This window comes from Gopherus evgoodei, chromosome 23, assembly GCF_007399415.2.
Source record: "Gopherus evgoodei ecotype Sinaloan lineage chromosome 23, rGopEvg1_v1.p, whole genome shotgun sequence".
In the NCBI taxonomy this organism is placed as follows: domain Eukaryota; kingdom Metazoa; phylum Chordata; order Testudines; family Testudinidae; genus Gopherus; species Gopherus evgoodei.
The window spans coordinates 8680426-8707073 of NC_044344.1; the positions used below are offsets into that span (position 1 = coordinate 8680426).

Consider the following 26648-nt stretch of genomic DNA (forward strand, 5'->3'; position numbering starts at 1 on the left):
CTTTGTGTCACCTGCAAACTTTACTGGCACCAATTTGGTATTTTCTTCCAGATTGATAAAAATATTGGGGCTCAGAACCAAGCCACACAAGAACACTGACATACCTCGACTCTCTGGTTCTCCATCAACAGTTCTGTTTAGAGACCTCTCAGTTAGCCTGTTTGTCATTTATCACTGATTTTGAATGTTTTATTTCTTTAAATTAGGCAGTTATACAGTACTAAATCAAGAGGGAAGTGTTATCCCCAATTCACAGATTAGGAGCCAAGCACAGAGAGAATAAGGGACTTGTCAAAGGTCCCACAGGAAGTCTATGGCAGACAACCTGGGTTCAATTCCCTGGTCCTGTGTCCCAATCCAGTGTCTTCATCATCATCCCTGCATTTTGGCTGAATTTCCATTTTCTGAAGGATACCTGTTTGACTCAAATACCTCTTGATCCTTGCAATTACACATACTGTTTATTTTCTTTCCTTCCTGCTTCCTTGTTTCAGGACATGCATCCTTCTTGTGGATCTTAGTTGCCTCCATGCTGCCTCCTGTATTGAGCTAAAAACTTCCTCAGTTGCCCTCTCAACAGCCCCATATACACACATATTGAACAGGAGACGTGACAAGGTAGAATCCTGTGGAAGCCCACCTGAGCCCTTGCAGCAGTTATTTACTCACCTGATACTCTCCTGCTGGGATTTCTCAAAGAAAAGCAGTGAAGTTACTTAAGAGAGACGATCTACTCCTCATAAGTTCTGGAAGTGCCATCATCTCATGGTCAACGTCAGCAAAAGCACTTGAGAAATCCAAGTATCAACATGGATACCTGATACAGAGTACGAGTCAAGTCACTTCTCTGCATTTCTTCTGCTACTCTTCATTTATCTTGCCTACCTGGACTGTCAGCTCTTCAGGGAAGGGTCTGTCTTACTATGTGTACATACAGCACCTAGCACAATGGAGCCCTGATCTCACCTGGGGCCCTACAGGTACTACAAATAATAATTGTCCAGCTTCTTTCCAGGATGAGATCAGCTATCAGAGTTGTTTGTGCCATCCCTAGGCCTAAACCAAAAGTGAAGGAGACCTAGATAAAATGGGTATAAAACTGCTTGAAAACTGGCAGCAGGACCATGCAGGAATGATCGATAGCTAAGAATCCAATTGCAGGGCAGTGTCTCGTGTGGCAGGATGGGTGTAGCCTGGCCTCATTCCTACCTAAAGGCACCAGACATTCCTCTGAAGCAAAAGAGAATCACCTCCACACCCATCCACCCACTCTTAGAGACACACTCAGGGCTGCCTCCTTCCCCAGGGAGCCATTAGGACACCTGCCCCATTCTCTGCTGGTTCTGTATGGGGCCATGCTCTGCTCTGATGGCACCTATCAGTAATGATCTTGGCCAATATCAAAAATACCAGAGCTGCTCAATGGGTGAAAGAAGGATCATCTGCAAACATGATTAGCAGATCTCTATCAGGTCAGCAGAGGGGGCTCTTAGCCAGTTTATTTAAAGAATTAGGAGCTGTACCCTCCTCTTTAGGAAGGATCAAGTAGGCAAAAGGGATGGCAATGTCAAAAATGGCCTTACCTGTTTCAGAGACACTCAGAAGCAAATGATCTAGAATGTTTATGATCACCCCTAATAGATATAGTACAAGATGGGGTACTAGTTGGATCTGCTGTAGATGACCAAATCACATTAAAGAACAGGATGAACACTTATCTATGTGTAGAATATAATAAACTGATCACTGGGGACTTCAGTCGGGATGCTATATGGCGGAGGTCTCATGCTGCTAGCAGGAAAACCTCCAACGCAGAATTCTGGCTCAGGCCTCATCTTGACAGATAGACAAACTGATTTTTGAACTGAAAACTGGTGGTTGCTTAAACCTAAGGTGTGGCAGATCCACGTTCAAATCCCTTCTCCTCAGGCAAAGGGTGGGGATTTCAACTGGGGTCTTCCACATCCCAGAGCCAGTGGGCTACAAGGCTGAGGGGTGTCCTCTTTTCTTCCCTTGTAAGAACTGCTTTAGACACCTGGCTCCACTAGAGGGTACACAGCCAAGAATCCCATACAGCGAGAGCACCAAACTCTGGGATCGGACTTCGGACACACTCCTCTCTTCAGCATCTTCCATTGGCTAGCTTAGACAGCTCCCCACCCAGGATGCTGGATTTCAAGAATCCCATTCTCATGTGCTGCGCCTGAGCACCTAAACACAGGTTTTGTGAGGATCCTAGAATATCACTAGGATTAAGAGTTAGGCACAACGACTAAGTCCCTTTGTGAATCTAGCCTAACACGACCATCCAGCTCTCCACAGTTGGGATTCAGTGTGCTAGACAACGCACCTTCTCTGTCATGTTCAAACAGGCTATGGACCTAAATAAGGTGAAGGAAGGCAAATCATATTAAAAAAGTTTCCAATCAACAGATCAATTTGAATTAGAAAAGGATGCTGTTTCATCTGGATAGATTTCTATAGCACCACGCACTGGAGTATGTGTGCGTTAAGTAGTAAATTCTGCCATGGTAAGCAAGGGCAGCAGTGTGAGTTGTGTGCAGATACCAAATGTGGATATAGGCCCATAACGATGCCCACTGAAATGTAACGTTGGGGCTCACAGGGAACAGGAAGGGGGATCGAGATGACAAATGTGTCTCTCACCAGGTGTCTGGATGCACAAGCCAGTCTTCTAAGAACAGCCATTATTCCAGACTTCACTGGATTTCACATATCCCAGAGCATGAAGCTATACAAGGCAAGTTAGGATGAGTTTAAAGTGTCAGACAAGTGTATTTGTCCTAAGCGGGAAGTGGCTTACTTGTTACACCCTGGTGTACTGACTAATTGTTGGAAAAGCACCCACCAGAGACAGCAGCAGGGAGAAGTCAGTGGAGACAGCAATAACTAAGTGGATGGCAATTGGGAAAGGTTTCCGTGGAGAACAGTGAAGTTTAGATCCTGGAAGCAGCTCCATGGGGATCGAAAAAACTTTTCTAGGGTAAAACACATTTCAGAATATTATGACAAAGAGAAGCAAAAGGCCAATGTCACTATTTTCCTCTAAACCTCGATTACTAGAACAAGAAGTCTTTGTTTTGGGGCTACGAGTATGCTAAGTGTCTTCAGAGGTAACTCCTTTCTTTGGGGCCATAAAGTTTAGTAAGCATTTATTTTGAAACTAAAATTCTAAGAACGAGAGGCAGATAGAGATCCAGAAACAAGATTATTTTCATGGACAATAGATAGCTTATGGAATTGCAGCCAATGCAATCACATTCATTTGCATATGAGAGTTAACTGTTTAATGTCAGTACATACCTATTTTACCGGGCTCTTATGAAGTAAAGTGGCACTTCCAATTCAGGGATCAATTGACCTCTCCTTCAGTATTACAGAAAACAAATGGTTCCATCTGAGAAGGCAAGGTGCCTCTTCAGAAGCCAATAAAACTGGAGGGATTGAGTAGTTAATAAACAGTGCTTTCCACAGTTAAGATTGTAGGATGATTTTGTCCTAAATTTACAACTGATTAAAACTTCAGGGATCAAGTCGTCATTTGAACTAAAAAATAATCCAATTGCCACCCTTTATTTTCATCATTATAGACAGATACTGGTGATTTATTATTGTGCATTGAAAGTGCCATTTAATGAAGACCAGAATTGTGAAAGAAAAGAAAATCCAAAGAACCAGGGTAATAAGTGTTTGCGTTTTGGGGTTTTTAAAAATTTATTTGAAGAATAATTACCTGAAAAGTAATAAACCTTTATGTATGTTACTTTAACTGATCAGTTAAGAGCTTTTCAAATGGAGCTCTATGAACTGACCTGTTTGTATGTAGTTTTTGTAACGTGTTACTAGCAAACTTAACTTTGAGCTGGTAAAGTTCTGATACATGAGAACAAAGATGATCATTGAATTTTATTAGCCTCAGAAGCCCATGGAAAATATAAACCAATAACCCCTTTCTCCGCACATCAGTGAACCTGCAACAAGACACAAAACAAAATCATGTTTTAAGCAGTATTCCTGCTCACCTGCAATCAGTTTTAACTCACCACACAGCAAACTGCAGTCAATCTATAAATGTTCAATTTTTATTACAAAGTATGAAAGGCAGAAAATACTGTACCTAATACACAGGAGGCTGAAACTGAAAAAGGTTAAAAAATTGAATAAAACTACATAGGAAGCAGGAAATAGCATAAAAGAATGCAACATTCCACTTTCGAGCGGTTTCATAAAAGACTGACTTAATTTACAGAGTTTCAATAATATGGTTCCAGGGTTCGGGTGTTAAAATCCACTGTAACAAAACCTTTGATATTGTGTCTCCATAAAAATAATTAAAAAAAGGAATACCAGGACACTGCAGTTACTCATAGCAACAACGTGTCTGAGTCTGCCCGATAATGGGATGCTAGGATTCCTCTAGTACAGTATAGTAGCAAAGTTGCAAATCTCAAGCAATATGAAAGAGGAAAAAAGTGTGCACACACCTTAGGCTATGCATGACAGCAGTAAAATCTCTATTGCTTTAACATATTTTAGTGAGAACAAGAAATCTGGGATTTCATATGTATGTTTGTACAATCATGCTACAAAGATCACACCTTCAGGAAGTTATCAAAATGGGACTTGACATGGGAACAGCAGAAGGGAATACACATAACAAAATGAACATCTTCTACTTAATTACTAGTAGTAAAAAAAAAGTTTCGGCTCGACAGATTTATTCATTATATTGCATACTGCTGGCAACCCAAGTAAAAAAAAAGATCCTTTTAAATAGCAGGTACCACAAATTCCTATACACCAGGTTGTCAAAATACCACATTGCTTACAGCAGTACTATTTACTGCCAGAGTCCTTCCTCCTTTGTTTAGCAAGTTCTCTATGCCTTCATTCAGATTTGCCTGACCAATTACAGGCGAGTCTCATCTTATGCACATTTAACATGCAAGAATTCAGCTTTGCAGTCAGCAAAGACGAAAAAAAAAATGAGAGAAAAATAATTTAAATACCGTTTCTGTAGCACGGGCAATTCGCCCACCATTACACTCAACGTAATTTTGACCATGTGTGTTTTTTGCTTTACGCGCTGACAGCGGAACATAACCCCAGCATAAGATGAAACTCGCCTGTATCCTCTCTCACGTAGAAGGAAACTTGCACATTTTACAAACAGGAAAACAGACATTCTAAGAGACGCTGACTTGCATGTATGACGAGAGATGGAACCAGGGCCTGTAGTTTGTTGTGGCCGCAGAACCTTGCAAGAATTAAAAGAAACCCCTCAGCATTGTCCTTTATTAGCTTATCTGAAAATGATGCCAAGCAGGTCACTTTCCTCACTAGCAAGGAAATTCTAGACTGATGGTATCTGTACACCAGAAGAGAGAGTTTGCGATACTAGGCAGACTAAAGGCTGTCCAGAAGTCTAATACAATAGTGCGTAACTTCCTGTTAGACCTGCTCTTGCCTCTCTGTTCCGTCTCCAGTTGCCAGACAAGCACCTCGGTAGCTGGTGTCTAGTCACCTTTGTTACTATTTCAGTGCTGGTGAAAGGTGCTGGATCAAAAACCTTAGAGAGAGAGAGATCCTCTGGCTACAGCATGGGCAGTGCAAGTTACTTCACTCACCATACCTTTGTCAATGTACCTCATCTATGACTTAGAGCGACCTTCCCTAGGGAAATTTGGTTGCCAAGCAAGCATGGAAAAAGTGCTGTTTAAGTGTCACCTACCATTAAATCCGTAGGCTTCTCTGCAGACATTAAGAAGGGGGCCCATCTAGAGCCCCTGCCCATTAGGAATCAGATCTGGAAACCAGCTCATTTCATACAGACCACGGATCAAAACAATGCCTAGACTGGGATTTGAACCAGTGACCTTGGAGTGAAAAGCAACTGGTCATTCAGAGATACCTTAACTGCCCACTGACTGGATAATGCTTCCTTTGAGTCTGAAGTGGCAGAACCATTCTGTGTGGCAGTAGTGGGATAACAAACCCTTTCAATACCTTGAGGGAGGTATAAACAATTGTACAGCCCTACTGTGCACGGAGCTGGGCCTTGTGATTTATCCATTTCTGCCTGTGCTGCATATACTGAAAGGGTTAAGGTAGTCAGCACCAAGGAATTTTGACAAGTCAAAGATCTTTGAATTCTGCATCTTAAGTCACAGAAAGCTACATCAATTTTCCTGACATTAGGGAATTGACAAAGACTGCAGAATTCACCTACATCCCAAGATAACTATCTACCCAAACCACCTGTCATTACTGCCATATGTTTGAAAGGGCACCTAATTCCAGGGTCCCCCAAACACAACTAGGCAATAATAAAAGTACCCAAATGAAGCAAAAAAAAGTTGTTTGGGCAAGAGGCAAAGTCAAGTGCTTGAGAGATCCCTTCTGGATCATGCTGTCATCTGAATATAAAGCCTCACTGTTTGTAGCGTTAACAGCATTTTCAAGTGCTCACATTTTTGGTGTTGCTTTTCAGGTGGTTTTGGCGTGAAAGAGGTCACCATGTGCTGCCTGCCAGAGCCAGTTTGGAACTGCAACATTCAGGAAACTCTCACGCTGTATTTAAGATTTTATTACTCAGACACAGGGTTCAGAGTCAAACGCCAGCCTTAAAGTACTGAGGTAGGAAGGTTATTCCATTCCTAACCCTAACAAAAATATACCTGCTAAAGTTCCATCTAGAGCACGTAAACCGGCGTGCTCAGCTTCCTGAACTTATATTTTAAAACAAGAGTCCAAAAAAATGTATGTATGAGCCAATACATTAGCACAGACATACATTTCTCCAATCGAATCCCAGTTAAGGAGCAATCTACAGATCTCACAGCTGTGGATTTAGCATCTCATCGATGAATCTATTCTGGCTGCTGACCTTTATTAGCCACTGTTCAAAAAAACTAATCAGAAGCAATGCAGATGTGTGATCACAAGTAAATTTTGAAGGGATCATGAATTTTGACTCTTATGGGAAGCAAGAAAGTACCCAGGGGGCCTTAAAGTAAGGAACAACCTGCAGTGTCAAACTCTTCTCTTTCTATACTTTGAGACCACTGAATTTCTTACTCAAAGAGATTGTCAAAGCAACTTTGACTATTAAATCCTAGCACATGGCAGGGCAAGTTTAGTTGCAGCAACCTACCACAGACAGATTTAATTCAGTGATATACAGATTTAACATACTAATGCACTGGCTCATTCTCCAACTAGCTTTTAGAGTCTCACCTCATCTTTGGGCTGAGAGCCAAGACATATTAACTGCCCATAGTTATAGTTGATTATCCTGGGCAGTTGGGTTTTTCAAATGCAGCTCAATGGCTGGAATTAGCCAGCCAGAGAAAAGATACAAAAACTAGTGAAGTTGGAGGAGAAATGGCACTTTCAGTCCCATTACGAAATTCACTTCTGTGCCAAGCTCACTGATGCTTAGGTAAAGGTCTAAGGCAGTGGTTCTCAACCTATTTACCATTGTGGGCCACACATGCAGTCCTCTGTTTTGTGTGGTCTGCACCCACACAATATATATGCTACGTGTATGGTCCTGAGGATGTCACAGGGGCCACAGCTGTGTGCTGATTGGGCCACAAGCGGTCCGCAGGTTGAGAACCACTGGTCTAAGGTCTCCATTTCTATTCTCCCACCTCAATGCAAAATTCTTTAAAGGCAGTTTCTCTGTATAGTCTCACAATCATTTAAAGAGCCACCACCAAAATGAGTCACTGAACCAGTTATTTCCACTAACTCTGGAAGAAATAATGCTTATGGAGACTTGGCAAGTGGTAAATGTAAGGTGGGCTGAGGTATTTGAATTCATCAGCACAAAGGAACTGTGCAAGATTTCCACATCTAATTGGACTATTCAGCAGGTGGAATCTGCTGCTGAGTAGTTTTTTGGTCATTAACCCTCAGCACCATATACATCTCGGGGAAGGGGGGTTAATTTGCCATGCAAATAAATGAACTGATGGATAGTTCAACTCCTCCCTCATTGCCCCTTGTGTGAGAGTAGGAAGGTGAGGGCATTGAAGCCTCATTTCCTTACCTATACGGACATGCCATTTGTATTACTAAACTCCTTCTCTAGAAAGATTTGGGGTAATATTCAGGCAATGCTCATTAAGCTACCAAATGACTTCTGAAAACAAGTGGTGTCTGTGCCATACAATGTCCCCTGGCTTCCCTGGGGTTCCACCCATGGAATGACAGCAGGACATGACCCAAAGGAAGTAACAAAGCCAAAAGCAGTCCAACTGGCCAAGTGAGCAGGTGCTTCCATTGCATTCAAGGAACTTTGGATCAGGAGCCTAATCTCTATAGACAAAGCCACAAATGTTCTGCAAGAAATCTTATGGAGGAAGGCCCCAAGATGAAGTCTCCTCAGTGTACATAACAGAACCACTTCTGCTGGTAATGGAAGCTATGAAGTTATGTGTACTAATTTAGTCTCATTTTCACATGCTCAATTCTCACTCTCTAAACTCTGTTCTTAGTCAGGGTGGGATAATATTTTTGGAAAGTTTGAGGAAAATCCCTTTTCAACTGGATGTTTATTCACTTTCCTTAACACAAAAGAGCTCTCACCGTATCAACTAAAACTTCTCCAAGTGAATTGTTCTCCATGACCATCACTCAGCTGAGTGGGAGGAAGAGTGTGATTTAAAGTTGTTCAGATACCACAGTAATGCACATAGTACAAGAATCTACAGAGAAGAGTCAATGAGCATGTTCAATACCATTCTGCCTAATACAGCCTGTAGTGGGCAGAGAAACCACATAAGCTCAGTATCTGACCTGACCGCAAACAGTTTGCAGGAAACTAAGTTTCTCATTAAAACATGAACCTGTCAGGATCAGAGACTGGAGAAAACGGTGGACAAGTTATTAAGATCATAGGATCCACCGTTTTTGATGCATTCTTTGTAGTTCTGCAAAAACTAAGCTTTCAGCTTAAACATTATGTTGCTATCACTTTTGCCTTCTGAAGACCGCAGCTAGAAACAGATGTACAGCTACGCTGTTAACTCAGCCTTGCAGAAATCTGTCTGCAGCCAAGCAGCAGCAACTCAACCTTTACCCACACAATTTACATCATCAACAGAATAAGACTTCAAAGCTTAACTGGGACTATTCAAATATTATTATGAAAGTAGTCCTCCCCCAAAACCCTACTTCCCCAAAACATGAAATGCAAAACTTATTGCAATGTTATATAAACACATTTAGTTTGCAGAGTTCAGGAAGCAAAAGGTTTATGCTTCTCTCACTGACATTAGCTTGTTTACTCTGTATCTAGTACTTGTATTTAGATACACATGCAAGAATTTTTCGTGTAATATTTTTACAAGTATATCTAAATGAAAGCAGCCTACACAATATAAATGAATGTTGCTATGAGAAACACAACTTTCATTTTTTAATATGCTTGCATATTTAAGTTTAACTTTAAAGGCACAGCTCTACTTTGAAGAGGGACCAAGTTTAACGTGTGGCTCCACACTTGTGTATCAATAATTTCTGGAGCAAATGTCTCAGAACAAGATGGATAGAGCATTTAAAATAGAAACTTGTGGTTGCAAGAGAGTTGACTAGGGACATGGCAGAGACGGTGTATACAACTGAAGCTACTTCAAACTGGAAGCCTAATGTTCTTAGAAAAATTAATTAAATGTTGCCTTTTTATGTATAATGCTGCCTTTGGTTTTCAGTCAATATCAAGATTGTCTCTCCAGGTAAGGAGTCAGGGTCAGCTGATCTGGATCTTGACCTCATCAGCTCAGTCTATTGTTACAGAACAAGGTGATGGTTAGACCTCACCACAGTGCGGTGTTCAGTTTGTCACCTTCTCATTTGAAGGGTATTGCAGTTAGCTGATCAAAACAAGAAAAATGACAACATTCAAACTACCTGCCATGTTCAAATGACAAAGAATTTTGCTATCCCTCCGCATAAAGCATCATGGTGACAGAGGGACGGCTTCGCTCTCCTTTTCCTTTCCACTTCAGAAAGGGAACTTGGATGAAAACAGAAGGCTCCCATCACACCATACCTATCCTGCTCCTCTTACAAGAGTTGCAGTATGTAAGAATGACAGCTAGAGCCAAAACAAGGTCTCCATTTGAGACACACGTTGGGCAACTTCTTTTAATTTAGACCCAACCCTGTATGGTACTTTAGGAAACTTTCCTTTACAGGGGCATAACTTGCCTTTGGACAGCAGACCACCTGTTCTAACTGCTTCGATCACATTCATCCAACAAGATCTGACAGTACAATGCTAATGCTTCTCTCCTTGCTCTTAGGAAGGAAAGCTAGCTCTTCACATGTTCACCTTCTAGAACTCCCAGGAAGATGAGCCAAATGCAAAAAAACCTCCAAGGTATAGGTTAGATACAAATTTTGCTTAGAATTACAGTTGCCAATCAAGTAAGCTAGAAAGTGTGAAACCATTTTAGTTTAGTTCAGATAGGAAGCTTTCTAGAAGAATCATTTGATTGGAAGTGTCTATCCAAAATGCATTACAAGTCGCATTTTTTATTAAATGTTTTCAAAAATAGCTCTAGTCATGCTAGCATCTTCTCCTTGTGAATCTTGTCACCATTCAGTTAAGTAATACAGCTGTGGGAGACTCAATAATTCAGTTATGATCTAACATAAGGCCCACCATAGTAACAACTGCCTCTAGCGTCAGTTAAAATGAAAGAACAGTATGACAAGTCATGGTACTTCACAGCACCAGGTGTGGTCAGGGGCATATAGCCAAGGCAACAGCTACAGCAACTGTTTTACTGCTAGGAAGCCTACAATGATGCTTATGACCCATCATCATCAACAGATCCTGCTTGGGGCTTATGGATGTGGATCACATATCAAAAATAAGAACTGGGGTGAAGAGCCTACTTAATAGAAACTTAGTCCAATATATAAAAACATACAAACGTTCAAACGATTTAGGGACAGTAACAGGAATGATTAAAAATTCCTGCAAAGGCGGTGGTTAATATTAATGTCTTTTCTTTCCACCTAGTTTTGCACTTACATCTATCAAACTAATTGAATGTGCTGCCTCAGCTGGCTGACAAACACATGGATATATGCCGCAACTTAAAACAGTCATTTAAAGCCTGTAATGCTCATTAACACAGTCAACAAACAGATATACAGAACTTTTTAATTGAGAAAAGTATTAAAATCAAAACCCAGAAGGTCCAAGAGGCTGGGTGCGTCCCTTCATTTTCTGAGTCTTGTAGGGATAGCCGACACCTGCCATTAACTCCTGTAACAGTTTCTTGGAACAGTAGATGCAAAGCAACAAAAGATACTGGCCACTTGAAACATGTTTGTTCTTACTTTAGAGGGGAGGGGAAGTTATAAAGCCCTGCCTCAGTTTGGCACAGACCAATAGTGTTACACTCTCAAGATCTCCAGACAGTTGTTGTAGCAGATAGCTATCCAGTCCGGCTGAGTCGATGCCCACTGTACATTGTTGATTTCCCCTTCTGCTGTGTAGGCCAAGATTGGGTCCTCAATGGCACGAGGCATTTGCTGGATATCCCAGATGAGAGCCTGATGGTCATCCGCTACAAACCGGTAAGAAAGAATTTGAATCAATCATCTCAGAAGTAGGTACAGGCATATTTACATGGCTAGTTGGAGGGATATAGTCTCAAAAGCAAGCTAAAATACAGAGTGAGATGTCCAAATGAAAAAAATAATGGAAAGCTGGGCAATTCCTCAAATATGGAGAAATGAAGATCACATAAAATGAAACAACTTCACTCCACCATAACCCTGCTTGTATAGATCTTTAGATCACTACACATCTGCGATACAGTCTCAGGGGAAATGGTGGCAGCACCATCGATAGGCACATTTAAGAACCTGCACCTGGAGAATGCACTGAATACACACTGGCAGGAACAATCTTGCGTCGGCCAAGGGGATGGACTAGATGGAACCTAAAAGACCTTTCCTGTCTTTACCTTACATGGTTTTCAGCTTTGTGTTCAAGGACATCTGCCTAATTTTCTTAGAAAATTAATACTGTTTTCTGACTACAGACATGGGTGCACAGCTCCCAGTGACTTAAATGGGAGCCCACACACTTAGCCAAAACCAAAAGTATGGTCTAATGGATGTTAAGAAGCCTTATAGTGAACCTCTCTCTGTGTGTGCAGAAATATGACACCTTCAGCAAGAAAAGGGCCCTCCGCAAAATATTCAGCCAGAAGCAACACTAAATTCATCACAAATTAAAAATGCAGAATTTGAGCACTGTTAGCAACTATAGCTTTATGACAAGGAGAGAAAACAGCCCTTTGAATAAGGTGGTTAGCTTTAGGTGCATTCCCTAACAGCTAATGAACTACTCCAACATTCATGACTTAAGAAAGGTGTTGCCTCCTTCGCAGTTCAGACACTGGGACACAGTCCTTCATTTTCAAGGTGAGACAGCCCAATGCCCAAACTGCTTAAGAGGCAACAGCCTCTTGGTTTCCCTGGAGAATACTGGGAAATGGCAGGAGTAATACAATGAGTACCTATGACACCTGGATATATATCTAGGGCCCTAGTCTTATTTTTTTGCTCAAAGAGCTGGAGAGATTCGAGATAATGGAAATGATTGCAGGGGTCCCAGGATAGCAGTTCATACATTCATAAAGTTCCTGGGGAACAGGACCAAAGAGGGAAGAGCAAAAAAGGAGAAAAGATCTCTCCCCATGCTCACCTGCTGTACAGATATGGCAGGAAGAGTGAGGTGCCCAGGCAATGCCATTCACACATGCTCTGTGGTTGTTTAACCTGGCAACGGGTGTGCAGGGAACTCTGACATCTAGAATCACAACCTTCAGAAGCAAAAGTAAAAATGTTTATTCATTTGTTTCCTGAAGAAAAACAAAAACAAAAGAAAACAAAAACATTTTGGCAGAACGTTATACATACAGCACTTTCTCTAAAGACACACACAACTGACCAAAAGCTGTTTTAAAATAATATCTGCTTGCCAAGGACTTCTGAAAGCAGCTAGAGAATCACTCTATACACCTTGTGTAATACGTAACACAGGGAGAGTGAATTATGAAGTTACAACTCCATGGAGGGGTACTGGTGATGTCAAACTAAAGAAAAATCTACAGTGCCTTTTGGAGTCCCTGGAGCAAAATGGAACATAGGAGTATCAGCTCAGAGGCATAAGGACCAGCTTCAAAATCAGCTACAGGTTAAAGGGGCCTTTGAACTCCTCAAGCTTGTAGCATCCCAAGACCTATAGTTGCATATTACCAGTTGTAAATAAGTATGCAGACATATGAAATCAAGTCAGCTTTTATTTTAAAAGTGTTAATATTGAAATTCCACAAGTATGAGAACTTCAGTACATTTGGAAAGTGAGCAATGTACAATGCAGTGAACAACTCCATAGAACAACACATTACAATACTTTTCTCAGAAGCCGGGCTTCTTGCAATCCATATCTACAGCCCTGTCCCAGACACCCAATATTAAGCCCTTATGTAGTGCTCTTCTCCTTCAACGTGCTTTACAAACATTGACTAATCAGTAAGCCCATCTAAAAAGTCCATCTGCTGAAGCCTATAGGGCAAATGGTCAGTGCCTTACCTCCATACCATCCATGGCCATTGTTGCAAGATAGTTGGGATCCTGCTTGTTCCAGCACAGACGCAGCAACGGATGGTGCTGTGGATCCTCATAGATAATGGTGCTGTGCTCCAGATGACGAAGGTCAAACATCCGTACCGAGCCATCTGCGCCAACTGACGCAAACATGTCTCTCCCGCCACCCGCGCGGCTAAATGCAATGTCATATACCTGCTCAGTGATAGGGGAGATAAGAAAATGGCATTATTTTAACATTCATTTTGGCTCTCACTTCTCCATTTTCAAGGAATATGCCCTATTAATTCTTCCTCCTTCTCCTACCAGTTAGTGTTTGCAAACACAAGAACAGCACACAGCCACGCCAAAGTAGTGACAGCACTGCTTTCTAGGCAGTTTGAGATGGGAGCATGCTGGGAGTGCTAACCACACAGCTGTAGCAGCTGTGGCAGGGTCTTCATTATCTACATCTGGGCCTTTTCCTCTCCAATACAAATATCATCATTACATAGCTGGACTGCATGTGGTACATATACTTACTCACAGGCAAAAATACAGAAGTCTTAAGCTCCAGTGTGGCACCAGTTTATTCCCAGATATGATCTCTGTCTCGGGAATGCACTAAGAGGGCTATTCCATCTAAAGAGTGTGTCATCACTATTTACTATGTCAGGCATTTGATTTTACCAGGGAATTGCAATGAATTATAGCAAATACTACAGGTATCTTGGTGTACAACAGGGATCTCAAACTCAAATCACCATGAGGGCCACATGAGGAGTAGTACATTGGCCCAAGGGCCGCATCACTGACACCTTTTCATAAAAAAGGTACAAAAGCCCCCCCCCCACTCCTTCCATGAGGCCCTGTCCCTGCACCGCCTCTTCCCACCTCTTCCCCAAAGTCCTCACCCCAACTCTGCCCCTCCCTGTCCCTGTTCCAATCCCTTCCCGAAATCCCTGCCCCGCCTCTTCTCTGCCTCCTCCCCATAGCGTACTGCTTCCCACTCCTTCCCCCTCCCTCCTGGAAAGCGCTAAGCACCACCAAATGGGAAGCACCTGGAGGTAGGCAGAGGAGTGGGGATGCTGCACACTGGGGGGGGGGAAGAAAAGGCAGCAGGTGAGGAGAGATTGGTGGCTGCAGGAAATAACTCCGGGGGGGGACAGGGGGGACGGCAGCACAGGGCGCTTGAGGGGCCGCAGCAAATAACTCTGCAGGCTGCATGTATGAGACCCGTGGTGCAGAATATAAAATGGCACCTACTGGCAAATGAAGCAGTTAGAGAGAGAAGAGATATAGCCTATTCCCTAGCTCAGAATATAGTTCCCCTGAGAAATGACAATTTAGATGTACATAATTTTTTAGAGAGGACTTTAAGAATGTATCAGTTCTGGTTCTATCCTTGGAGGCCTTTGCAGTAGGAGTCCAGATACTAATGCTACTTAGCTTTAAACAGTGGGAGAGAAGAGAAAGTTTTACTACTAAAATTAGCTTTTTTGGGAAGTGTGGCAGAAACAAAAGGTCTATTATAGGGCAAAGGGTTGTACAGGTTTTTGTCTAGAATGACCTGCATCCCAAATTCATGCCGAGATGACTTTTACAACACGCTTATTTTATATAAAAAACAATGTGTGTTATGGAATGACATGTCATTCAGTTTTTGGGAACCCTTGGGGTAGACAGTTGAGGGCGGGAGAGAGAAGAGGTTGGTAGGAACTGTGTTGGGGAACATAGGCTCAAGTCTAAATAAAACTACTAAAGACTCTTAACGCTCCCTGAAGTAAAAGGGGCAGAAAGTCCCAGGGAATGAAGAACCCTTTCCTTTCTCCCCACCCCATCAAAATGCTCAGAGGCTTCCTCAGAAAGGCATAGGCAGCAAAGAACCCCTGCTCCACTCCCTCATAAATGGAGCCAGGGAGCAAACACATTTAAAAAACAAAAAAAAACTAACAAAAAAAACACCACAGGCAGTTAGAATAAGCCTTAGAAAAATGCTTATACTATATAGGCCTGATCCTACAAACCCTTAATTGCATGTGAGGGTCTGATATAAATGTCCTAAGTATAAAAGGAACAAAGAAGGAAAGTGTAAAGGCTGCTGTCACTACAGGGTGATTTGGGTGCCTTAACTGTATGTTTCCATTTTTTGTCGCCCTCCCCCCCGTTTTTTACAAAACATTAAAGTTAAAAGAAACCTAAAGTGAGATTATAAATGAAGAAAACATTGAAAAGTTTTACCACCCTTAAGTTACAAATATAGCTCTCAACTTTCAACTGGAGTTAAGTTTTGTCTGGCAAAATTTTATAAATTTAATACAAATTAGAACAAAACAGCAAGCATATTCTGCAGGTCCACCATCTAAAATGAGTAAAAGCGAGTATGTAGAATTCTCAGGCTACAAGCAACTTAATTTTAGACAGCTATGTAATGTAGACTCCAAGTCTTTTTTCTAAATCCTCAGATTCTTCTGGAGAAAAATGGGAGCTACGTTCATTCTGTAGACCTTTAACAGGTGCAATGCAGACAGCTATATGAATGAGAAAAAGGAAGAGTAATATCATCACCTCTTTGTCATGTGCAATAAGCTGGGTCTTGACATGGCCCGATACCAGATTTACTCTTCCCAATACCTGCCCAGTCTCCAGACCCCAGATAGTACAGGTTGTGTCAATACTAGAGGTACCTGAAACAAAAACTGTCTGTTAATGGTGGTACTAACATAGATCTGCAGAAATGTAATCTTATCACTTATGGGATTAGTCTCAGGATGTGCTTTGAGATCTCTGGGTGAAGAGAACTCTGCATGAGCAAAGTATTACGATTAAAATGTTTGACATGCCTGAATTAAACCATGTATCACAGGCTGGATCTGGCCTGCACAACATGTGTGGTCCACATGACTCAGGTTGTGCAGACATTTTTAAGTCAAGTCTCTAGCCCTCACAGCTGTAAGAAAGCCTTACAAAGATGAACCAATCATAAAGCGATATCATGTCTGCCTGAATGTACAGACAGACAGCCCAAGATAATGACTCAGTGGGGCGAACTCCACCGCCCTATACAAAACTGACTGGACCATCAGCTCTAGAGCCCAATAAGGTGGTAGTGAAACCCTTCAGGGGTGGGAAATGCTGCAAAAGATGAAATGTTACTACAGAAAGGATGTATTGCCCCCTTGATCTCTGTTCAAGCTTCCCCCTGATGCTATAGGAGGTCTTGACTATGGATCAAGGGGAGTACACACCATCCTGGATTCATATCCCACCCCACAGATTATAATTAAATAATGAGTTTAGCTCTCTGCTCCAAATGAGTGAGACACCTGGTTTAACTCCTGCTGCTGCAGAGGCATTTCATTGTAACAAACATGGTGCAATGGTACCTGTGGGGCAATATTCTGTCCAACATCTTCAGCTACAATCAAATAGCTGAACTGAGCCAGAACAGTCTGTGTATAAATTTAACCTTAACAAAAGGTGCCAATCTGACAGGCCTGAAGACTGAAACCCTCTATTCAACATATAGGTTGAGCACAAGCAGCAGGGAACATCCCCAACCCACATGCACAACCCTGAACTGGAGATGCCTCGGGGGGAGGGAGTGGGGTTCAGTCTCCGTAGGCTGCTCTTTTGTGACATTTAAGGGAGTAGGTTTTTTGTGATGTAGAAACCTGGCCACTGAACGCCCATGAGCTCGTAGTAAGTTCCAGTCACTACTCACCTGGTCTAGATTCAAAATGGTCACTTTTATATTGAGTATTTAATGTGTCAGTCTTACCGAGAAGATAAGGATCCACTTCATTCCAATCAAATGATGTTAACGGGGCACAAAAGTCAGAGTTCTTATTATTGTTCAGCAAGCACTCCAGTCGGGTCTCAGTTTCACCCACCTTCAGAAAGAAGTTAAATACACAATGACTGCCTTATTGAATGGCCTGGCTGCAAAATCCAAGAGGTGCCCCATAGAGCACAGGCTTCAGAACTTCAGGTCTTAACTGTGTTTGACATTAGTTTCTTTCATAAATATCTATCCATTGTGAAGAGCTTTCAGACTGTTTGAAGTAAAACCGAGAAAGGTACATATGCTCTCCCTAACAAGTTTCTGTTCCAAATGCAGCTATTGAGCCTTGTGATCACATTTAATAAGCTACTTTCATAATTCCGACACTGCTAGAATTCTCAAGCTACCCCACAGCCATTGTATTGTTATTCAGAGAGGGTTCTATATTACTTTGAAAATGTAGGTAAAAGAACAAATTATCCACTATGTTGGCTTTTAATTATGGGTCCTTCCCCTCTCTTCCCCAAACCCCAGCAATATTGGTGAGCATAATGCTAGAGATAAGGTGCCTCAAAAGAAATGGGACTGGGAGAGAAGGGGATCAAAATGCAATGCAGTTAATGGCACATACATGGTCCTTTTCAAGAGGCTATTTACTTACTCTCCACACACGCAGGTAATCACCGCTGGTTGCCAACAGGTCTGGATATACTCCCTTGGTGTCAGGAATCCACATGAGCTTTGTAGTAGGATATGGGTGATCAAAGGTGTTCCTGCAAATGAACTCTGAGCTCTCCTCATCTAAACCAACAAGCTGAACCTGTAAGAAAATGTCTATCAATTAAAAACTCACTTTTCTGCTTAGCAAAATAACCATGTATATAACAGTATTAAGATGTGTATCAAGTGTTGCATTTTAAATGCTATATTAGCAGTTAAGAGTCTATTAATGATATGCCAAAACAAACGCCAGTGTTCATCTTGACAAGCGGAAAGATATACCTCCCTCTCTTCCACTTTCTCAAATTTAAGGAATACAGTCTGTGGTAGGACAGATCTACTGCTAAATACAAGTCATTGATCTACCACTACCATTATATTTTGCACTTCTCTAGTACTTGCCAACTAAGCAACCCCTCTAAAAGCATTTTGAGATAACAAAACCAAACCACTCAGCTCCTTCTGAGGTACAAAAGTATTAAGTAATTTCATTTTATAGAAGGAGAAACTGGAGCACTGAGAGGTGAAGTGAGTTGCAAAGTCGTAACCAGAACACAGATCTGTCCCCCAAATGATGAAAGCTATTTCTTCTCTTCCACCTATGCTGCTTTCAGATTGACAAAAAAATTTGTATCAACTTTAAAAAAGGAAACATGCCCAGTCTTCCCACATATAAACCTCACAGAGCACTTCATGGTTTCAATAGATGCATATGCATTACAGAAGCCTCTTTTCCAAGCATATGGTTATAGCAAGGTAAGTGAAAGAAAGTGACATGCTAGGGTGCCATATTTATTCTCTTTAAATGACTTTAAATCAGTTTCCAAGTCAAAAGATTCACCCCAGGTCTCCAACAGCAAAGTGCTTAAAAATCATAGCAGGCGGTACAACACAAGTGACGAAGTCAGAGTGACAGTATTACAAATAGTCCAAGACCTGGAAGAAGAAATCAAACTTTAAATTTTTCTGCTCCTTTGTATCAAAGATTTTTAGCATGGTGGTATATGAAATTTAGTATTGACAAGCACAAATTAAGGCACAAAGTGGGGAATAATTTGAACTTCTCAAACACTTCACTGCATTCTAAACTGAACTATGTCTACACTGCACACCTTGCAGCTGTGCTGTTGTGAAGTGCACAATGTAACCGTTCTATTGCCGGGAAAGCTCTCTCCTGGCAACAAAATAAAATCACCTCCAATGGGGGCAGCAGCTTCGTCACCAGGAGGTGGCTCCTGCTGAAGTGCTCTCCACACCAGCGCTTTTTGTTGTTAGAACTTTTGTTTTGGCGGTGGGGGGAAGGGGGCGGTGGTGGTGTTTTTTCACACCCCTGAGCAACAAAACCTTTAACAACGGAAGTGCCAGGGTAGACAAAACCTTAGGTATTTTTGTGGCCTGCTCAATGAAAGTCTCTGCTCAGGCCTTGTCCTCCATGGGCTAGAGGTGAATGCTACAGCTAATCAGGGCCCTGCTGGCTTAGATAAAAGGAGCTGCCTGGCCTCAGCCATTCAGTTCCTGGTTAGGATCAGAGGGGGAAAAGGAAGGGTGCTGCTCTCTGGAAAAAGAAACTTGAGGGTATATCCAGAGTTTGTTTTCTGGCTGCACTTTGCACAGCTCAGTTTGCAGAGAGAGAATCCAAGAACCTTAACCCTGAGATTAGGGTGAACCTAAAGGGGCCAGGTAGCAAGAGGCCCAAGGAAGAGTCAGCCATATATGGCTGTTTATAGGGTCCATCAGCTGGAACCTGGAGTAGTGAGTGGGCCCAAGTTCCCCTACCGGCCACATGTAAAGTGGTATAAACCCCAAGAAGCGATGGAGCTTATTTGGGAGCCTGAACAAAGGGCCGAATTTAAAGGCCGCAGAGCCAGGACTGAAGACCCTCTGAGGGCAAACAGGCTGTTTATTGCATTCTAATACCCCAAAAGAGGTTTGTGATGGGGCATCTCGCCTACACTAGCCCATAAAGGGTTAATAGAACCCTAGGGAGGCTGTGCAGGAGATAGCTAATTGGAGAGGGGCTGCAAGGAAAGCAGCAGGGCAGAGCAGGTCAGTCACTTCCTGGAGCTTGGAGGACAGTCTGCCTTACAGGCAGAGGGCAGATAGCACCTTGGACAGAGCAGTGCTGGGCAGGATTAGGGGAGCAAGAGTGAGGTCCTGGCTGACTGCTGGCATGCTGAGACCCTGAGACAAGGGTGGAGAAGATGCTGGGGCTGTGGGAAAGTGGCCCAGGGAAGTTGACTGAGGAGTTGGAGGGGACGCAGCATGTGGCTGCCATCTACAGGGTCCCTGAGCCAAGACCCAGAGTAGTGGATAGGCCTGGGTCCTCCTCTTATGCCAATCACCACTGAGGAAGTGGCTGGACTGCCATTCCTCTGGAAGGGAGAAGAACCGAGTGTGACACAGCCGGAGGGCTGTGTCCTGAAGAGGATGCTGCGGTCATTGTGATGACATGGGTCCAGGAGCAGAGGTGACAGTGGGTGAGACACCACCAGAAGACGGTGCACTGCATATCTGATCCCCGGGACATCCAGCAGGAAGTGCCGCAGTGGTGAGTCACACTCCGTTGCAGGTTCATTTGGACTTTGTGGCTTGACTGGAGTGTCAAGCCACAAAAGATCCACCAAGGTCAGTCAGCAATCTGCTGGAGGCATCAGGGGCGAGAGAACTGAAACACCATACTCAGCCACAAACAGGCGCTCAAACAGGAACATGCCCCTTCAGTTCCTCTAAGTTCTTTCCCACTTTCTTCCAGCACTCAGGCAGAGAGAAGGCTTATTACAATAACTTTTCTAAGCAATACTTTACTCCTAAAGGCATTTTGCACCAAGAAAGTAAAATTTCTGTGCCAAAAAAAAGATTCTGCACACAATATTTTAAAATTCTGCAAATTTTATTTGTCAAATAAATGTGGAGGCTCCAGCATGGCATAGGGAAGCACGGGCCACTGGCTGCACAGAGGTGGGAGATCACTCTACAGCTTCCCCCAGGACATGGACTCAGCATCCAACCCTGACACAGCGCAAGGACCAGGCCTGCCCCTCCATGTTAAGTGCATCAGGTGTGGGCAGGCAGGCAGGCTCAGCTCGGCAGGATCCAAGTGTGGAGGGGCGGGAGAGGATCCAGGTGTGTGTGTGGTTCTGTGTGGGACCATCTGGGTGTGGGCGGCTCAGCGGGGGATCTGGGTGCAGGGGAGATCTGGATGCAAAGGGGCTTGTTAGGGGGTTCTGGATGCAATGCTAATGGGACACTGCAGGGGGTTCCAGGTGAAGGTAGTTGGGGTTCAGCGGAGGGTGGGGAGGGAGGATAGAGCTTGGCGGTCGGATAGGATGCCAGGGGAGAACTCAGTGGTGTGGCAATCCAGGTGCAGATGGTTGGGGCACAGTGGGGTGGGGATCCAGGTGTGGGTGGCTCATTGGGGTGATGCAGGGTGAATGGGGCTTGTCAGGGGGGTTCTGGATGCAGGGGGGTAGGTGGGTGGATGAGGCTCTGCAAGAGGGTCCTGGGTATGAGGGGGTCTAGATGGATGACAGATGGGGGAGCAGCTCCCTGTACAGTAATCCCTCCCCCTGCAGCTGAGAGCGATGGGTGCAGGAAGTGGGGGCACGGGGGAGTTTGCAGAGCTTCCTGCAGCTGGGGGAGAATCTACTGCTTCAAATCAGCATTTCTTAGACTTTAAAACTGAGCCTCCTCTTCAAGAAAATGAAAACAATCCATCCCTCTTTAACCCTGCCAAGTGTTGTTAAAAGCTTAGCCTCAGATGAGTGGAGATACGACTGTGCCATTATAAGCAGTGCTGTCTAGTGGCTAGAACACTAGACTCTAACTCAGGAGGCTGGAGTTCTCTTCCTGGCTCAGCCACTGGCCTGCTGGGTGACCTTGGGAAAGCCACTTCTCCTATGCCTAAGTTCCCCCATCTGTAAAATGGGAATTATGATAAACTGCTTTGAGATCTACCAATGAAAAGTTCTCTAAAATTTAGGTATTATATGCTTTGATGAGTAATGAAAGTTTACAGTGGTGACATTTGCATCTGAGTTTGTACCCACTGAAACAAATGGGGCAATTCACAACTTGATTATTGTATCAAACCCTCTGCAAACTCAGATGACTAGGACAACAGTTAACCCTGAAAGTGTGATTGAAGTGTCTCTTTACAACTTTGACAGCTAAAAATCTTGCTTTTTTAAAAAAGTGAAAAGCTGAGACTGTTGAAAACAATTAAGAGTCCTATCTGCACCCCTGGCTAATCAGTCATGCCACTCACTTGTAAACAGTGCCTGAAATGCATTCATAAATGTATTGAGTGCAGAACGTGGCAGTCTACCGGAGTGGAGGAACACCACTGATGAGTAACACCAAGTGACAGCTCACACCACTGCTTCCTATTGGTTTCCAGTCTGAACCTGAGTTGTTCTCCTACAAAGCCCTAAATGATTTTGAATGTTACAATCAGCTAAGCTCCCTGGATCCAAAATAGCTCATGTCTGTTGGCCTTCCCGGCATGCTGCAAGAAACGCACCTATTCCTATGGACTGCTACAGATGGTGCGGCCTGAACCGCCCCAGGTAGGGAAATTATGAAATAGATTTTATAGGGGGTTATATTTTGTCTGTCAAGGTTGGGGGGTAAACTGCTGTTGTATTATTCATTTTGTATCTTGCATCACGGAATGCCCTTTTAGAAGAAATCCAAAACAATACAAATCAGATAAGAATCTGTCCTGCTTTCATCCACTACACTTCTTCCCTCACAGTAGGCAGTTCTCCTGAAGTGAATGTGAGGAGGATTGAATCTCTTTAAAAGCACCAGATGTATTTTTCTTGTAAATAAGGAAGAGATAGTAATATTGGCCTGCTTTTAGGAAATCTACCTTCCTAAAAATAGCAACAAAAGGGATGATATGCATTACAATGTTGATTTGTAATGCATTAGAAACATAGGAGAAGCAGAGAAGTCAAGAGGAATAAAATACTTAAGAAAAATTGTTTTGAAGCTTTAAAGTTTATGAATATGAAAAGTCGTGTTAGTTTTAATTTTTCCTTTAATGCTGCTGACTGTACCCAATTGTTTTTAGGTCATTAGGCTCCCTTATGTGATTGCCATGTAAGTTTGCCAGCTGAGATAAGGCACATGTAGGATGACAGTTTTCAGACCTGCCTTATAAAGCTATCCTCCTCCTGTCCCTGAAACTAATCAGTTATCAATCCAAGAACTGTCATGTACATGACAGCCCCATATTACAAAGCTCCATTTAACTGAAAACTTAAATAAGTTCTTTCATGATCCCTGAATAGTCCATGAATAGATATGGACTAGATCTGAAAGAGCCACTTTTCACCTAGCATGACCCCAATATAATTAGCTGGCATCTGCACCACTGGAGGACAAACTTCCCTCCATTTTCCTAAATGTTTCCTTGCAACATTCAGCAAACTGGATTACATCATTACCACAAGAGTCTCAGTAGGGTAACAACCATCACATCCCAGTGCTTGTAGGTTTTGTTTGCAATCAAGAATGAGGAGGTGTCAGAGACCATGCAAAGCAAAGACAAAGTACAGGAGACACTACCATTACTCTAAGCAATAGCACTGCCAATACTCTAAGCAATAGCTACAATTTTATTTAATGAAGACTGCAATCTCTCTGCCTCTATTAGGTATCTTTTTACATGGGCAACTGTTGATATTTGTTAGCACCACGAAACTGAAAACCTATACGTGATGTCAACAAGTCTGGCAGTGTTTGATCAACAGCCCTTTTGAGGAACAGCCAAATGTGAAGTTTGAAGATCTTGTTTCAATTTTTAGAAGACTGAAGAAAATATGTATCTTCATTTATTTCTAAAGCAATATCAGGCAAACAGATCTGCACCCCACCCATCATGCCCTCTATCTTCAATTCTACATGCAAGTCTCCCACTTTCCAATACTCAGAGGGAATGGAAAACAATGGGACAGATGCGGGGCCGTAAGAGTCCACTTGGGAATATCCCCAGGACACAGGTAAGGCTATGAAATGTTAGAGCCGCTTTAGAAATAGCCCAGACTTAGGGAAGTGCAAAGATGGCAAAGACGCCTTCTAATCCCCAACCCCCTTCACATAAGCTGAACCTTCTGTTACCGGTCAAGAGTCATAGCACAGAACCTTGCCCATGCTCTTTTAATCAATCCTACCACTTCTAGTCCAATCCCCATTTGAGTTTCTTAAGGTCCTTTGCCTACACAGTGCTAGAGCATCATATTTACAATAGATTGTTACCTGACATCATGCATATAGCTAGAGAGTGCAGCTGCCTTTCTTAATCAAATGCTTTGGATTTAATTATGAGTCCATTGTTCTTTTAGCCTCTCAGATTTTGGTCAGTTTGATGGTATTGACAGGGTAGCGTCAGATCACTGACAGAGTCTCAGAAGATAAGCATATTGAGACAGTTCTCGTACAGCAGAAGCCATTGAAAACTCACCCTTTGCCAACCACAAATACAAAATTACCATAGAAACATACTAAAGTACAGGGCTAACACTGTTATCTCAGATACCACACTTTGAAAAATTGTTGACAAATGCTGACAATAGCTGTCATCGCATTATTCAGGGAGTGTTTCTCATTTGTCCTATAATGCTTTAACTTTCAGATCTTTTGAAATTACCCACTGTAAGGGGTTCCAAAGAGTGTTAGTGTTTTCCCTCCCAAAGAATTCAAACCAGATAACTGGATTTAATTAGCATTTAAAAAAAAATAAGAAATCTTTGGGTTGAAACCAAGCTGGAAAGTTTCAGGTCAAGAGAATTTTTGGAGGAAGTGGCAATTGTCATTACATTAATTCATTATCTGCTACTATGACAAAGACCAAATCTCTTTTGACCCAAAAATGAGCATTAACCCAACACAACTTTATTTTCCTCCCTACTGCCACCCCACACTCTTAGAAGAGAAACTTGCATATTTCTCTGCAAATTTACCATCTGCTATTACAGCACCTAATATTATTGTAACTGAAACACACTTTTTTCAGTCCATTCAACAGCCCACTGTATAGTCAGTTTCCTCCTGTTTGTATGGGTCTTTCACACAGAAATGGGAGATTTAAATGGGAAAATGCAATTGTAAAATGAAAAAGTTGGCATGGGAATGCAAGGGAGAGTATAGTGCCATAAGGTATTTTTAACTAATTTTTTAACAAAGGAATTGTTTTCAAGTTGACAGTCCCAGTGCCATTTGTGCTTCCATGGCCCCAACATAACTCACTGAGGGTGACACACATGCAGGCTGCTGGTTAAAACAACTACACATTACACTTGGATAGTGCTCTGGTCATCTACAGTGCTATGTGGGCAACAATTTAGCCATTGTAGACGATGCCACCCCAGCTCCAAAACTACCCCCACCTTGTTACATTTCTCCAGAAAGTTGTAAGCCATCCCACTCCCCTACACCAACTCTGTTGTACTCTTCCCTGCTCGGAGGCTTCCCATTATACAGCTCCACAAAAGGACTATGCATCCTGACCCCCAGCCTGGCTTATCTAAAAGAGACATTCATATAAAACAGCTGAAGTTATTGCACTTATGAGCTTGCTGCTAGTAATAAAGTACGTTGCCTGTAAGAGGGATTACATGGGCTGCTCCTGGAAGATGAGGTCTCTTATTTAAATCTGGAGAGAGCATACAGAAGAAATAGCACACCTTGTGAGGAACAGAGAGGGGAGATTCCTCTCCTAGAGGGCCATCGGAGAAAGAGCTTGCATGAGGAAAAGCCTTCCTGTGTCCTGCAAAACCTTTCCCACAACAATGAAGCCTTCAGAAGCCAGGTCAAGCATTTTTAACATGAAGCCATCAGTATGCCATACCACTGAAAACTGACCGCAGACCAAACTTTCTAGTGCTGGGGAAAAAAGAGGGGCTTCCACCGAATACCCTAGGAAAGGCCACACAAAAAACTCCACGATGAGACAGTGACAGCCAGCCGGGGACGGAGCAAGACAGCCGCCCTACCCTTAACTCTGCCCCCACGATCCCACTGCCCAGCCACCTTACCCTTAACTCTGCCCCCGCGAGCCCTGCGAGCCCACTGCCCAGCCACCTTACTCTTAACTCTGCCCTCGCAATCCCACTGCCCGGCCACCTTACCCTTAACTCTGCCCCCGCGAGCCCTGCAATCCCACTGCCCAGCCACCTTACCCTTAACTCTGCCCCCGCAAGCCCACTGCCCTTCTGCGCCCCCCAGCCGGCCCCGGGGGCAGGCCCAGCCCTCACGCACCTTGTTGTTGTACTCCTCCACGAAGCTGCCGAGCGCCAGGCGGAAGCGCTTGTCGGGCCGGACGCTCCAGTTCATGGCGTACACGGTCCAGGGCGCCTCGTACTTGTAGATCTCCTTCCGCTTCCCGTGCAGCGACATGGCGGGGCCGGGGGGCGCGGGCGGGGGCCACGGGCAGCCGAGGAGGGGCCAAGGGCCCAGCGGAGGCGCGCGCGGGGCGGGGGGGCGTGTCTCGGTCCGAGCG

At 43.3% G+C, this 26648-nt stretch overlaps 1 protein-coding gene across 2 annotated transcripts; it reads right to left on the reverse strand.

The window, feature by feature from the left end:
- Window positions 1–3909: 3909 nt before the first annotated feature.
- Window positions 3910–26590, reverse strand: DCAF7 (DDB1 and CUL4 associated factor 7). Of its 2 annotated transcripts, XR_003997547.1 has the most exons (8): window positions 26408–26590; window positions 18087–18245; window positions 17423–17534; window positions 16210–16328; window positions 13648–13857; window positions 12758–12875; window positions 11380–11609; window positions 3910–3992 (listed from the first exon to the last, which is right to left on the reverse strand). XR_003997547.1 is itself a non-coding variant. In XM_030541091.1 (7 exons), exons 1-7 carry the CDS (start codon window positions 26543–26545, stop codon window positions 11437–11439), a joined length of 1029 nt encoding a protein of 342 aa, XP_030396951.1. In that variant the 5' UTR covers window positions 26546–26590; the 3' UTR covers window positions 4082–11436. The 2 variants fall into 2 exon arrangements, 1 of the variants encoding a protein (XP_030396951.1); XM_030541091.1 differs by lacking the exon at window positions 3910–3992 and having other exon boundaries at window positions 4082–11609.
- Between the last annotated feature and the right edge of the window lie 58 nt (window positions 26591–26648).